The sequence below is a fragment of the Haliotis asinina genome, chromosome 8 (assembly GCF_037392515.1).
Source record: "Haliotis asinina isolate JCU_RB_2024 chromosome 8, JCU_Hal_asi_v2, whole genome shotgun sequence".
NCBI lineage: Eukaryota > Metazoa > Mollusca > Gastropoda > Lepetellida > Haliotidae > Haliotis > Haliotis asinina.
Window position 1 is genome coordinate 321,718 of NC_090287.1, and position 14,644 is coordinate 336,361.

Below are 14,644 nucleotides of genomic sequence, written 5' to 3' on the forward strand. Positions count from 1 at the left end.
GCCAAGGTCATCCCAGAAACCTCAATGAGTGAAAACACCCAAACCCCACAGGTTGGTGAAAATACTATGCTCCCCCCAGTAGTTGTAAATACACCTGAAAATTTCTTTGCGGGGAAGATAAGCAATTTTGTAGACAATTGGGCAAAAATCACGTCTGATCCGAGGACCCTATCATCTGTTGAGGAAGCAAGTATCGAATTCAACACTGTACCCTTGCAACATAATGCTCCTCCCCCTTTAAGACTGCAAACAAGTGAAATAATACTCATGGATGCGGAGATTGAGCGAATGTTACAAAAAGGCATTATTACAACATGTGAACATTCTCCGGGAGAATTTTTATCAAATGTTTTTTTTAAGGTGAAAAAAGACAAATCACTAAGAATCATCCTAAACCTTAAATGGTTAAATGACCATGTAGATTCCTCCCACTTTAAGATGGACACTTTTAAAACAGTTTTGTACCTGATTCAGAAAGACTATCTCCTCTTTATGAAAACAAGGGTTAGCAAATACAGCTTATATTGACGATTCATTATTAGTAGGACAAAACGAGAAATTGTGTTCAGAGAATGTGGAGGCTACAGTAAAAACGCTTGATAGCCTTGGCTTCACGCTTCACCCTATGAAATCTGTTTTAAAACCAACTCAATCCATTACATACTTGGGTTTTGTCATAGACAGTACCTCCATGACAGTTACTTTAACTGATGAAAAGATCTCCACAATGAAAAATATGTGTAGAGACATGATTAAAAGAAGATCAATATCCATTAGAGACATGGCAATTCTCATAGGGAAAATGAATGCCAGCTCCATGGGTGTGGAATACGCACCTCTGCATTTCAAACACCTAGAGATTGCGAAAAATGAAGCCCTTAAGCAAGCAAAAGGTAACTATGATGGGCCATTAACACTAGATAAACAATGTGTATCTGACCTTCACTGGTGGATAGACAATGTGGACAAATACCCAGTTTCTCTTGAACGAGCTCAGCCAACCATCGTAGTGAAATCTGACGCCTCTAAATCAGGATGGGGGGGAGTATGTGGAGAGACAAGTGCGGGGGGGCAGTGGAACAGTGCAGAGAGCAATATGCATATCAACTGTTTAGAACTCGAGGCTGCAGGCCGTGTACTGAAATCCCTCTGCTCAACTTCGCAACATGCATATCAGACTTCTATTGGATAATACTACAGCAGTAGAACAGCAGTGGAACAGTGCAGAGAGCAATATGCATATCAACTGTTTAGAACTCGAGGCTGCAGGCCGTGTACTGAAATCCCTCTGTGCTCAACTTCGCAACATGCGTATCAGACTTCTATTGGATAATACTACAGCAGTAGAACAGCAGTGGAACAGTGCAGAGAGCAATATGCATATCAACTGTTTAGAACTCGAGGCTGCAGGCCGTGTACTGAAATCCCTCTGTGCTCAACTTCGCAACATGCGTATCAGACTTCTATTGGATAATACTACAGCAGTAGAACAGCAGTGGAACAGTGCAGAGAGCAATATGCATATCAACTGTTTAGAACTCGAGGCTGCAGGCCGTGTACTGAAATCCCTCTGTGCTCAACTTCGCAACATGCGTATCAGACTTCTATTGGATAATACTACAGCAGTAGAACAGCAGTGGAACAGTGCAGAGAGCAATATGCATATCAACTGTTTAGAACTAGAGGCTGCAGGCCGTGTACTGAAATCCCTCTGTGCTCAACTTCGCAACATGCGTATCAGACTTCTATTGGATAATACTACAGCAGTAGAACAGCAGTGGAAGAGTGCAGAGAGCAATATGCATATCAACTGTTTAGAACTCGAGGCTGCAGGCCGTGTACTGAAATCCCTCTGTGCTCAACTTCGCAACATGCGTATCAGACTTCTATTGGATAATACTACAGCAGTAGAACAGCAGTGGAACAGTGCAGAGAGCAATATGCATATCAACTGTTTAGAACTAGAGGCTGCAGGCCGTGTACTGAAATCCCTCTGTGCTCAACTTCGCAACATGCGTATCAGACTTCTATTGGATAATACTACAGCAGTAGAACAGCAGTGGAACAGTGCAGAGAGCAATATGCATATCAACTGTTTAGAACTAGAGGCTGCAGGCCGTGTACTGAAATCCCTCTGTGCTCAACTTCGCAACATGCGTATCAGACTTCTATTGGATAATACTACAGCAGTAGAACAGCAGTGGAACAGTGCAGAGAGCAATATGCATATCAACTGTTTAGAACTAGAGGCTGCAGGCCGTGTACTGAAATCCCTCTGTGCTCAACTTCGCAACATGCGTATCAGACTTCTATTGGATAATACTACAGCAGTAGAACAGCAGTGGAACAGTGCAGAGAGCAATATGCATATCAACTGTTTAGAACTAGAGGCTGCAGGCCGTGTACTGAAATCCCTCTGTGCTCAACTTCGCAACATGCGTATCAGACTTCTATTGGATAATACTACAGCAGTAGAACAGCAGTGGAAGAGTGCAGAGAGCAATATGCATATCAACTGTTTAGAACTCGAGGCTGCAGGCCGTGTACTGAAATCCCTCTGTGCTCAACTTCGCAACATGCGTATCAGACTTCTATTGGATAATACTACAGCAGTAGAACAGCAGTGGAACAGTGCAGAGAGCAATATGCATATCAACTGTTTAGAACTAGAGGCTGCAGGCCGTGTACTGAAATCCCTCTGTGCTCAACTTCGCAACATGCGTATCAGACTTCTATTGGATAATACTACAGCAGTAGAACAGCAGTGGAACAGTGCAGAGAGCAATATGCATATCAACTGTTTAGAACTAGAGGCTGCAGGCCGTGTACTGAAATCCCTCTGTGCTCAACTTCGCAACATGCGTATCAGACTTCTATTGGATAATACTACAGCAGTAGAACAGCAGTGGAACAGTGCAGAGAGCAATATGCATATCAACTGTTTAGAACTAGAGGCTGCAGGCCGTGTACTGAAATCCCTCTGTGCTCAACTTCGCAACATGCGTATCAGACTTCTATTGGATAATACTACAGCAGTAGAACAGCAGTGGAACAGTGCAGAGAGCAATATGCATATCAACTGTTTAGAACTAGAGGCTGCAGGCCGTGTACTGAAATCCCTCTGTGCTCAACTTCGCAACATGCGTATCAGACTTCTACTGGATAATACTACAGCAGTAGAACAGCAGTGGAACAGTGCAGAGAGCAATATGCATATCAACTGTTTAGAACTAGAGGCTGCAGGCCGTGTACTGAAATCCCTCTGTGCTCAACTTCGCAACATGCGTATCAGACTTCTACTGGATAATACTACAGCAGTAGAACAGCAGTGGAACAGTGCAGAGAGCAATATGCATATCAACTGTTTAGAACTCGAGGCTGCAGGCCGTGTACTGAAATCCCTCTGTGCTCAACTTCGCAACATGCGTATCAGACTTCTATTGGATAATACTACAGCAGTAGAACAGCAGTGGAAGAGTGCAGAGAGCAATATGCATATCAACTGTTTAGAACTCGAGGCTGCAGGCCGTGTACTGAAATCCCTCTGTGCTCAACTTCGCAACATGCGTATCAGACTTCTATTGGATAATACTACAGCAGTAGAACAGCAGTGGAAGAGTGCAGAGAGCAATATGCATATCAACTGTTTAGAACTCGAGGCTGCAGGCCGTGTACTGAAATCCCTCTGTGCTCAACTTCGCAACATGCGTATCAGACTTCTATTGGATAATACTACAGCAGTAGAACAGCAGTGGAACAGTGCAGAGAGCAATATGCATATCAACTGTTTAGAACTCGAGGCTGCAGGCCGTGTACTGAAATCCCTCTGTGCTCAACTTCGCAACATGCGTATCAGACTTCTATTGGATAATACTACAGCAGTAGAACAGCAGTGGAACAGTGCAGAGAGCAATATGCATATCAACTGTTTAGAACTAGAGGCTGCAGGCCGTGTACTGAAATCCCTCTGTGCTCAACTTCGCAACATGCGTATCAGACTTCTATTGGATAATACTACAGCAGTAGAACAGCAGTGGAACAGTGCAGAGAGCAATATGCATATCAACTGTTTAGAACTAGAGGCTGCAGGCCGTGTACTGAAATCCCTCTGTGCTCAACTTCGCAACATGCGTATCAGACTTCTACTGGATAATACTACAGCAGTAGAACAGCAGTGGAACAGTGCAGAGAGCAATATGCATATCAACTGTTTAGAACTAGAGGCTGCAGGCCGTGTACTGAAATCCCTCTGTGCTCAACTTCGCAACATGCGTATCAGACTTCTACTGGATAATACTACAGCAGTAGAACAGCAGTGGAACAGTGCAGAGAGCAATATGCATATCAACTGTTTAGAACTCGAGGCTGCAGGCCGTGTACTGAAATCCCTCTGTGCTCAACTTCGCAACATGCGTATCAGACTTCTATTGGATAATACTACAGCAGTAGAACAGCAGTGGAACAGTGCAGAGAGCAATATGCATATCAACTGTTTAGAACTCGAGGCTGCAGGCCGTGTACTGAAATCCCTCTGTGCTCAACTTCGCAACATGCGTATCAGACTTCTATTGGATAATACTACAGCAGTAGAACAGCAGTGGAACAGTGCAGAGAGCAATATGCATATCAACTGTTTAGAACTCGAGGCTGCAGGCCGTGTACTGAAATCCCTCTGTGCTCAACTTCGCAACATGCGTATCAGACTTCTATTGGATAATACTACAGCAGTAGAACAGCAGTGGAAGAGTGCAGAGAGCAATATGCATATCAACTGTTTAGAACTCGAGGCTGCAGGCCGTGTACTGAAATCCCTCTGTGCTCAACTTCGCAACATGCGTATCAGACTTCTATTGGATAATACTACAGCAGTAGAACAGCAGTGGAACAGTGCAGAGAGCAATATGCATATCAACTGTTTAGAACTCGAGGCTGCAGGCCCTGTACTGAAATCCCTCTCTGCTCAACTTCGCAACATGCGTATCAGACTTCTATTGGATAATACTACAGCAGTAGAACAGCAGTGGAACAGTGCAGAGAGCAATATGCATATCAACTGTTTAGAACTCGAGGCTGCAGGCCCTGTACTGAAATCCCTCTGTGCTCAACTTCGCAACATGCGTATCAGACTTCTATTGGATAATACTACAGCAGTAGAACAGCAGTGGAACAGTGCAGAGAGCAATATGCATATCAACTGTTTAGAACTCGAGGCTGCAGGCCCTGTACTGAAATCCCTCTCTGCTCAACTTCGCAACATGCGTATCAGACTTCTATTGGATAATACTACAGCAGTAGAACAGCAGTGGAACAGTGCAGAGAGCAATATGCATATCAACTGTTTAGAACTCGAGGCTGCAGGCCCTGTACTGAAATCCCTCTCTGCTCAACTTCGCAACATGCATATCAGACTTCTATTGGATAATACTACAGCAGTAGAACAGCAGTGGAACAGTGCAGAGAGCAATATGCATATCAACTGTTTAGAACTCGAGGCTGCAGGTCCTGTACTGAAATCCCTCTCTGCTCAACTTCGCAACATGCGTATCAGACTTCTATTGGATAATACTACAGCAGTAGAACAGCAGTGGAACAGTGCAGAGAGCAATGTGCATATCAACTGTTTAGAACTCGAGGCTGCAGGCCGTGTACTGAAATCCCTCTCTGCTCAACTTCGCAACATGCGTATCAGACTTCTATTGGATAATACTACAGCAGTAGAACAGCAGTGGAACAGTGCAGAGAGCAATATGCATATCAACTGTTTAGAACTCGAGGCTGCAGGCCCTGTACTGAAATCCCTCTCTGCTCAACTTCGCAACATGCGTATCAGACTTCTATTGGATAATACTACAGCAGTAGAACAGCAGTGGAACAGTGCAGAGAGCAATGTGCATATCAACTGTTTAGAACTCGAGGCTGCAGGCCCTGTACTGAAATCCCTCTGTGCTCAACTTCGCAACATGCGTATCAGACTTCTATTGGATAATACTACAGCAGTAGAACAGCAGTGGAACAGTGCAGAGAGCAATATGCATATCAACTGTTTAGAACTCGAGGCTGCAGGCCCTGTACTGAAATCCCTCTCTGCTCAACTTCGCAACATGCGTATCAGACTTCTATTGGATAATACTACAGCAGTAGAACAGCAGTGGAACAGTGCAGAGAGCAATATGCATATCAACTGTTTAGAACTCGAGGCTGCAGGCCCTGTACTGAAATCCCTCTCTGCTCAACTTCGCAACATGCGTATCAGACTTCTATTGGATAATACTACAGCAGTAGCATATATTGACCATATGGGTGGTACTAAGCTAGATTGCAACAACATCGCAAGAGAAATATGGCTGTGGTGTATAGAGAGAAAACTATGGATCTCCGCAGCCCATGTGCCAGGGGTGTGCAATATGGAAGCTGATTGGTACTCTAGAAACAATTCAGACGATAAGGAATGGCAAATAGATGTGTGTGTGTTCAATAAGCTGACATCTCTGTTTGGAACACCAGATATAGACTTATTTGCATCAAAATCAAACCATCAGCTACAACGCTTTGTGTCGTGGTACCCTGATCCATCTGCATCAGCCATTGATGCTTTTTCCTTATATTGGGGTGACTTATACAGCTATATTTTCTGTCCCTTTAGCATCATCGGAGTTGTCCTCAAGAAAATTCAGGAGGAGCAGGCAGACGTGCTGATGATAGTACCGCTGTGGACGACGCAACCCTGGTTCACCAAGCTGCTGCAATTATTGACAGACTGTCCCAGATTGCTACCCAAGTCACCTCAGCTTCTAAAACTCACATACAGAAAAGATGTGCTCCACCCACTTCACAAGAAGCTTCAACTCGCAGCCGTGAAACTATCAGGGAAGCTCTCCAACGTGAAAGTTTTTCAAAGCCAGTTGAGGACATCATACTGCAGTCATGGCGAAATTCGACCCACCAACAGTATGGGAGTTATCTCCAAAAATGGATGCAATTTTGCAATGAACAAAATGCTGATACCTTTTCACCATCTCTCCAACAATGTTTAGAGTTTCTTGCTAGCCTGTACAAGAAAGGACTCGGCTATTCAGCTATAAACACAGCTAGATCAGCTCTATCAACAATAGTGACCGTTCAAAACATACCATTAGGACAACACCCGATTGTGACACGGTTCATGAAAGGAGTGTACAATCTAAGACCAGCATTGCCTCGAAACAAGGTGACATGGGATGTCAGCATTGTCATCGGCTTTCTCAAATCATTTGAGCCTGAGTCACTTCAACAGTTGTCAATGAAACTGACAACACTACTATTACTGCTGACAGGGCAGAGAACTCAGGCTTTGCATATGATAGATCAAAGAAATGTTGAAATAACAGACAATTGTGTGAAAATTAGATTTGGTGATCTCCTGAAACAGTCCAGGCCAGGATATCACCAAGAAGAACTGACCATACCCAGTTATCCTGACAAAAAACTGTGTCTAGTTACCCTACTTAGACTGTATTTGTGTCGCACTGAACCTATCCGCGGAAATGAAACCGCCCTTTTCATATCCACTGTGAAACCTTATCACAGAGTTTCAAAGGACACAATTGCTAGATGGGTAAGAATGACTTTAACCAAAGCAGGTATAAACATGCGCATTTTTACCCCTCACAGTATCCGGTCAGCATCTACAACTAAAGCTTCAATGAAAGTCCCATTAAGTACCATTCTCAATACTGCTGGATGGCGTTGCCAGTGTACATTTGCCAAATTCTATAAAAAAACCTATATCCAACAGACATCAGTTCAGTGAAGCTGTCATGGCATATTATTCTATGATCTTAGACTAGTCTAGCTTAGATGAGTATTAGCTGAATCAGATTTTCCTCGACATGTTTGACATCTTACAAACAATTTGTGCCTTACATAAAAGGTTTGACAATTATTTCCACATTTGTCTTTATTTTCTTTCCATTCAAGAAATACGTTTCCTTCTCTAAATATCTCTTATCTCCGACAATACGGAATCGGGAGGTGGAATTAGCAAATTAAACGAGACTTACCTGTAAGGTGAAGTTTGATTATAATTCCACCGACCGATGAAGTATTGAGGGATTACGTGCCCTCCACTCCCAACCCTTCTCTACTGGAAACATATTTCTCACCTTTAAAGACTGATGATTCAGCGCATGCGCACATCTCTCACGTAATCCCTCAATACTTCATCGGTCGGTGGAATTATAATCAAACTTCACCTTACAGGTAAGTCTCGTTTAATTTGCTAATTAGAGCCACTGTACACACTGACTGTAACATTTACACATGATTTGATTTATTGGCAATGTTCACGTAAAATCATTAGTTTCTGTTACAAGTTGAAGTGGTGTAGTAGTAGTTCAATATTACATCCAGGAGATAAACTGTACTTTGTCCTTGTTGATTAACATGAACCCAATGTTTCTTATGTTCTCATGCAGCACCGTTCACTGGCTGCATGCAGCATATGATATATAAGCACATATACAGGTATACATATATAGGTACATTGTACACTGTATACACATAGGTACAACATCTCTCACGACACCTGTATACACATTGTCAGTCTGTAACTGTACACCTGTACAACCTCCGACTATACACAGTTATGACTGTATCTTACGATTACCCACTTGAATATTCCGATGGGGTTACAATTACAATCAATTACTGTATAATTTCTGAGCTATTTGAGTGATAACCAGCACCTGTACCCATAAATACATCTTCAGCCATACTCTGCAAAGCTGAATCTCCACACAGCTCAGTAGTGAACCCAACTGCACAGTTCAGACTTTGCATAAAGACCTCTAATACTTCATTTGTTTGTTCGCTGCCTTCTTATCACTGAAAAACACCCGTGGTTTCCTTTTCTTCTTCTTTGGTGAAGGTCCCTCCTTAAGACTATCACTGCCATCATAGGCTGGGTTGACATACCCGACTTCTAGCACCCGCCCTATCGGTCTGATGGGCTCACTACTCTCACTCTTTCCAATGCCCTTCACATCTTTGTTATGATCATATGATCTCTGATACCTGCTGGTATGGTCACCATGAGGGAACATGTCCTGGTATGGCACAACATTGGGCAGCACAAGGCTTGAGTAGTCCTTGTCTGGAGACTGATTGGGGCTGGATGTTATGTCTAGCCTGTCATGCTCACATGTAATATCTGGTTCACTTTCAACATCCATCTTTACAGCCTCATCCTGGTCCACATGTGTCTCATGTTCCCCACTCTCCAGCATGTTGACCATCTTGCCGGTGCTGATGACTGTAACAGAGTAGCTCTCCACCTTCAGGGCGTGGTCACAGGTAGTACTTGGGCCGCTCTTGTAGCTGTGATATTGCATGCTGTCCACTGTGTACTTGCTCCTGAAAACAAATATTAGGACCTTCACAAATAGCACTCAAAACCACACATACTATATGTTCTTTAGTTTCTTAACAAAAATTTTGTTGTAAAACGTCCAACATGTAAAACTTACAAAAAAGAATTATGTAGGTTTCAATAAAAATGATACTTTTGAAAACAACATTGGAAAATAAAGCTCAAACTTTTTATCACTAATATGCTGTGAAGGGATTTGATAATCTGAAAGACAGCACGGAGAAGGGGGAGGGGAGACCACTTCAAGTGTGAGGGGCAGGGGAGAGGGGAGATCACTTCAAATGTGAGGGGCAGGGTAGGGGGGGAGACCACTTCAAGTGTGAAGGGAAAGGGAAAGGGGAGACCACTTCAAGTGTGAGGGGCAGAGGAGAGCACTTCTATTTTCAGGGAAGGACAGTATAGACCACTTCAAGCGAGAGGGGCAGGGGCTGATAACTCGAAGCAGTCGTTAAATCTGTCCCTAGCGTATGGTTAATGAACGCTTTAGGACAGTCGTTAAAAAATTTAAGTAGTGTATCACAAAGCATGCGCTAAACAATACTTATGCGTTCATTAGGCTTTCCTTAAAAAAAAACGTAACTCGAAATATAGAAAGCTTAAGGCAAGGTTAAAGGCAATGGAATTCCCTGTGTATTGGGCAATGACAGACAGCACAACAATTCAGCATACTGTAGGCAGTGCTTCACAGTTACGTTTGACACTTTGTACTGTTCCATCTGTTTGGATAGTACTTTTAGTGAAGTTGAGAAACTGCATGAATTCACACAGAACACTACTAACAGTTTGTTCATTGACCGCAGCCCAATATTGGTAATCTGCGTCGCTTGCCGCTCTATTCTACATCTTCTCGGTTATCTTGGCAGAACTGACATGGACAGAGCCGACGTTGCTAGTGTTGTTGAAATATCCAATCTTAAATGTCAAATTTGTTATGATACATAGTTGAAATGGAGCAGGACAACATTTCACATGTGCCCACAAAGGGAAAGAGACATCGGAAAGCCTGGTTCATCTACGAAGAGAGATCGGTTCTCATACAAGAATTTGCTAAAGATAAAGACGCTTTAGTCAACAAATTTTCCAATACCATTACTCTTCAATAAAAAACCAAAAAAAACCCCAAAAGGCTTGGGAAGAGATCTGCAATGCTGTGATCAGCATAACCCCCTCAGTAATAAGAACAGTTTGGGTAATTAAAAAGAAATGGCAAGACATAAAATCATCCACTACAACAAAGAAAAGAAATGAAGAAAACTGGGGGCGGTAAAATTTGTTGTGATACCCTGGACAAAACAGAACAATTTGCTTTTGGGACTATAGGTGACACCACCATTGAAGGTGTAGAGGAGGGCACTGACATGTTTGTGAGCGACGATCCATCTATAGGTGACACCACCATTGAAGGTGTAGAGGAGGGCACTGACATGTTTGTGAGCGACGATCCATCTATAGGTGACACCACCATTGAAGGTGTAGAGGAGGGCACTGACATGTTTGTGAGCGACGATCCATCTATAGGTGACACCACCATTGAAGGTGTAGAGGAGGGCACTGACATGTTTGTGAGCGAGCCATCTATAGGTGACACCACCATTGAAGGTGTAGAGGAGGGCACTGACATGTTTGTGAGCGACGAGCCATCTATAGGTGACACCACCATTGAAGGTGTAGAGGAGGGCACTGACATGTTTGTGAGCGACGATCCATCTATAGGTGACACCACCATTGAAGGTGTAGAGGAGGGCACTGACATGTTTGTGAGCGACGATCCATCTATAGGTGACACCACCATTGAAGGTGTAGAGGAGGGCACTGACATGTTTGTGAGCGACGATCCATCTATAGGTGACACCACCATTGAAGGTGTAGAGGAGGGCACTGACATGTTTGTGAGCGACGATCCATCTATAGGTGACACCACCATTGAAGGTGTAGAGGAGGGCACTGACATGTTTGTGAGCGAGCCATCTATAGGTGACACCACCATTGAAGGTGTAGAGGAGGGCACTGACATGTTTGTGAGCGACGATCCATCTATAGGTGACACCACCATTGAAGGTGTAGAGGAGGGCACTGACATGTTTGTGAGCGAGCCATCTATAGGTGACACCACCATTGAAGGTGTAGAGGAGGGCACTGACATGTTTGTGAGCGACGATCCATCTATAGGTGACACCACCATTGAAGGTGTAGAGGAGGGCACTGACATGTTTGTGAGCGAGCCATCTATAGGTGACACCACCATTGAAGGTGTAGAGGAGGGCACTGACATGTTTGTGAGCGACGAGCCATCTATAGGTGACACCACCATTGAAGGTGTAGAGGAGGGCACTGACATGTTTGTGAGCGACGATCCATCTATAGGTGACACCACCATTGAAGGTGTAGAGGAGGGCACTGACATGTTTGTGAGCGGCGAGCCATCCACGTCTACAGCTGTTGTGAATGATCATGTTCATGTATATGAAGCTGTAAATGAGCCAGCACCCAGCAGACATCAAAAGTGAATCAGAGTCCTATAAATCGATGACATCAACAAAACAAAGATAATATCCAAAAATAACGAGGAAGAAACAATAAAAAATGAAAAAGAAAGATTGGAAATCGAGTGTCAATGATTGGCTGTTGAAAAAAGACGTCTTGACGTTGAAAGAAACTTAAAATGGCAATTCAATTCCTTGAGTACACTGCCTGCTTCAATGACTTGTCGACTGATGTTGTTTTCCACTACCAAGAGGAGGGATGCAGTACCACAGACAATGATGGAGGAGAGGCACAACACCACATCACCATCCACAAGGACGAAGTTTACATGAACTTGTGATGTATGAGTAATGTTTTACTTTTTTAATGTTCCAACTTCTAGAATGCCCATTAAACAAGTAATAAGTAATGTTTATGAAGATTCTCCTGTTTTATTTCTAAGGCTTATTGATGTGCTTCAGTTTGCATGACTATGACAGTCTTAAAAACAATCTTCAAGTATGAAAACAAGAGTCATCAGAAGATGACATATCCCCCCGGCCCCAACATGTTCAAAAGGACAAATAATCTGAGAGTTACTCATTGTTTTTTTAGACCAAGTTTGAATTGTTTCCATGTAATTCATGAAAATCATAAATGCCATATATCTGTAAACAGCAAAGTCACAATTTCAAGATCTGTCTCATATATCTGCCAAGATCTGTTGAAAGATATGAAATGTTTTTTGAGTTGTGCTCTGGGAACGAAGCCCACCCTTCCATTTTGAGACTAAGTCCCAAACGTTTCCATGGAAACTGAGAAAACAATAAATCACAAGATCCTGTACATAGCAAAAGGCACCACTTCAGCTTCTGACTGATATGTCTACCAAGTTTTGCAGTAAAATATTGAACGACTTTTGAGTTCTGCTCCGGAAACGAAACACACCTTTCACTTTTGAGACTATGTCCGAAACGTTTCCATGGAAACCTAGAAAATAATAAATCAAAGAAACCTGTACATAGCAAAAGGCATCACTTTAGGTTTAGATTGATATATCTACCAAGTTTTGCAGAAAAATATTGAACGGTTTTTGTGTTCTGCTCCGGAAACGAAGCCCATCCCACCATACGACTAACACCAAAATGTTCCATGGAAAAAATAAAAATATAAATGCCAAAAATCTGTAAATAGCAAAAGGCACAACCATAGGCTGAGATTACTACATCTGTCAAGTTTGGTCTAAAAATATTGAACAGTTTCTGAGTTCTGCTCTGGAAACAAAATGATTACGGACAGACAGACGAGGCGTAGACTATATCCCCCCGCATTACATGCAGGGGGGATAACAAGTGCAATGCTGAAATCATGACAAATGCAATATTTTGAAAAGTTGTTTTTTGACACGTTTGTATATGTTGAATTTCATTTTAAACACGTTCTTTTTCTGTAGAACTATCATATCCTTGCAAAGATTGTTTCAAGTAAATTGCTACGAACTTCAAAACCATTTCTTTGATGTCCAAGAACCAAGACATCATCATCTTTTTCATCTTTGTCATCGTCATCAAGTTCTTCATGAAGTGGTAGGCCATTTGAAATTCACACATTGTGCACCATTGCCATTGCCATTGCCAACTATTATTTTGCAATGTTTGGAAGGTTCAAATAGCAAACACCCAGATTTGTGTGGACAACGAAATCTCATTTTCCATACATTGATTGTCCTTTCACTTGTGTTTCAGGTTGTACACTGAGCGATGTTGTACTCTTGCTCGTTTTATGAGGTAGGATTCAACACAAGAGTCATCATCCATGGAGCACATGCACACCCACTGCCTCCCAGAAAACAGTCATCTCTCACCAGGCCTTGCTCAAATGACTGCTTCAGGTTGCACACATTTCAAATATGGGTACTGCCAGGCCATTATGCAACTATGATTTGCAGTTGAGCCCCATTCACAATTTGCATGTGCATGTTTGCACAACGATGTTGAGACATCATGGACACATCTTGAACCAACATCATCTCTGATTAAATCACACAGTTAAAAAATCAGTGGTCTGTGTAGTCTGAATCTTGCTTGTATTTCATCATCATTCAACGTATCTAAAGGGTTATTTTTGTCGTGCAACACACGGTTCACATTATGGACTCTCTGCTTTTCCCCATTTCTCACATAGAGATAAACTGCCATTTTGAATGGTTGTCATGGTCTATGACCAGTTAAAGACTGTTTAAAGGCTGGTCAGGGCACACATTAAACACAGTCGGTAAGTTGCCTTTATGACTGTCCTAACTTTAAGGACTGCTTCGAGTTACACAACGTTAAAGTAGTGTCTGCTTAAAGATTGTCCTTAATTAATGACAGTCTAACAACTGCTTCCAGTTATAAGCCCCAGGAGAGAGGGGAGAGGGGAGAGGGGATAACACTTCAAGGGGCAGGGGGCAGGGGGCAGGGGGCAGGGGGCAGGGGGAAGAGAGTCTCAGTGATGTAATATGAGGTATAGATATGAGGGCCTATGCAGTATTTATCTAAACTTCAGGGGGTAAGCTATTTTGTTTACAAGTTTGTACAAACCTGAAATCGCGAAAGCTGTTGAGAAAAATGAAAGCTGTATGTTCTCACAATCTGCTATCATTTAGTTTTGTCTCCTGCTTTGCCTAGTTTTTGAGTTACAACCCTTGTTTCCATAGACGATTCTGTCAAAATCACTTGGTGTGTCGCTAGGTTGTAATTATAGGATATTAAACAAGCTTCCCCTTTCATATCA

At 42.7% G+C, this 14,644-nt stretch overlaps 2 protein-coding genes across 2 annotated transcripts in view; one reads left to right on the forward strand and one right to left on the reverse strand.

The window, feature by feature from the left end:
- The first annotated feature begins 1,166 nt into the window (after positions 1 to 1,166).
- LOC137294267 (uncharacterized) lies at positions 1,167 to 7,034 on the forward strand. Its single transcript, XM_067825274.1, has one exon. It carries the CDS (start codon positions 1,167 to 1,169, stop codon positions 7,032 to 7,034), a length of 5,868 nt encoding a protein of 1,955 aa, XP_067681375.1.
- Positions 7,035 to 8,781: 1,747 nt separating this feature from the next.
- LOC137294960 (uncharacterized) overlaps positions 8,782 to 14,644 on the reverse strand; it is a 44,568-nt gene continuing 38,705 nt past the window's right edge. The window contains exon 4 of the mRNA XM_067826191.1: positions 8,782 to 9,390. Coding sequence (XP_067682292.1) covers positions 8,826 to 9,390 — 565 coding nt within the window. The 3' untranslated portion in view covers positions 8,782 to 8,825. The remainder of the gene's footprint in view (positions 9,391 to 14,644) is intronic.

Bases quoted from the DNA above. Each gene is read 5' to 3' on its own strand.
- LOC137294267 (XM_067825274.1), top strand. From the start codon at position 1,167: ATGCATATCAGACTTCTATTGGATAATACTACAGCAGTAGAACAGCAG.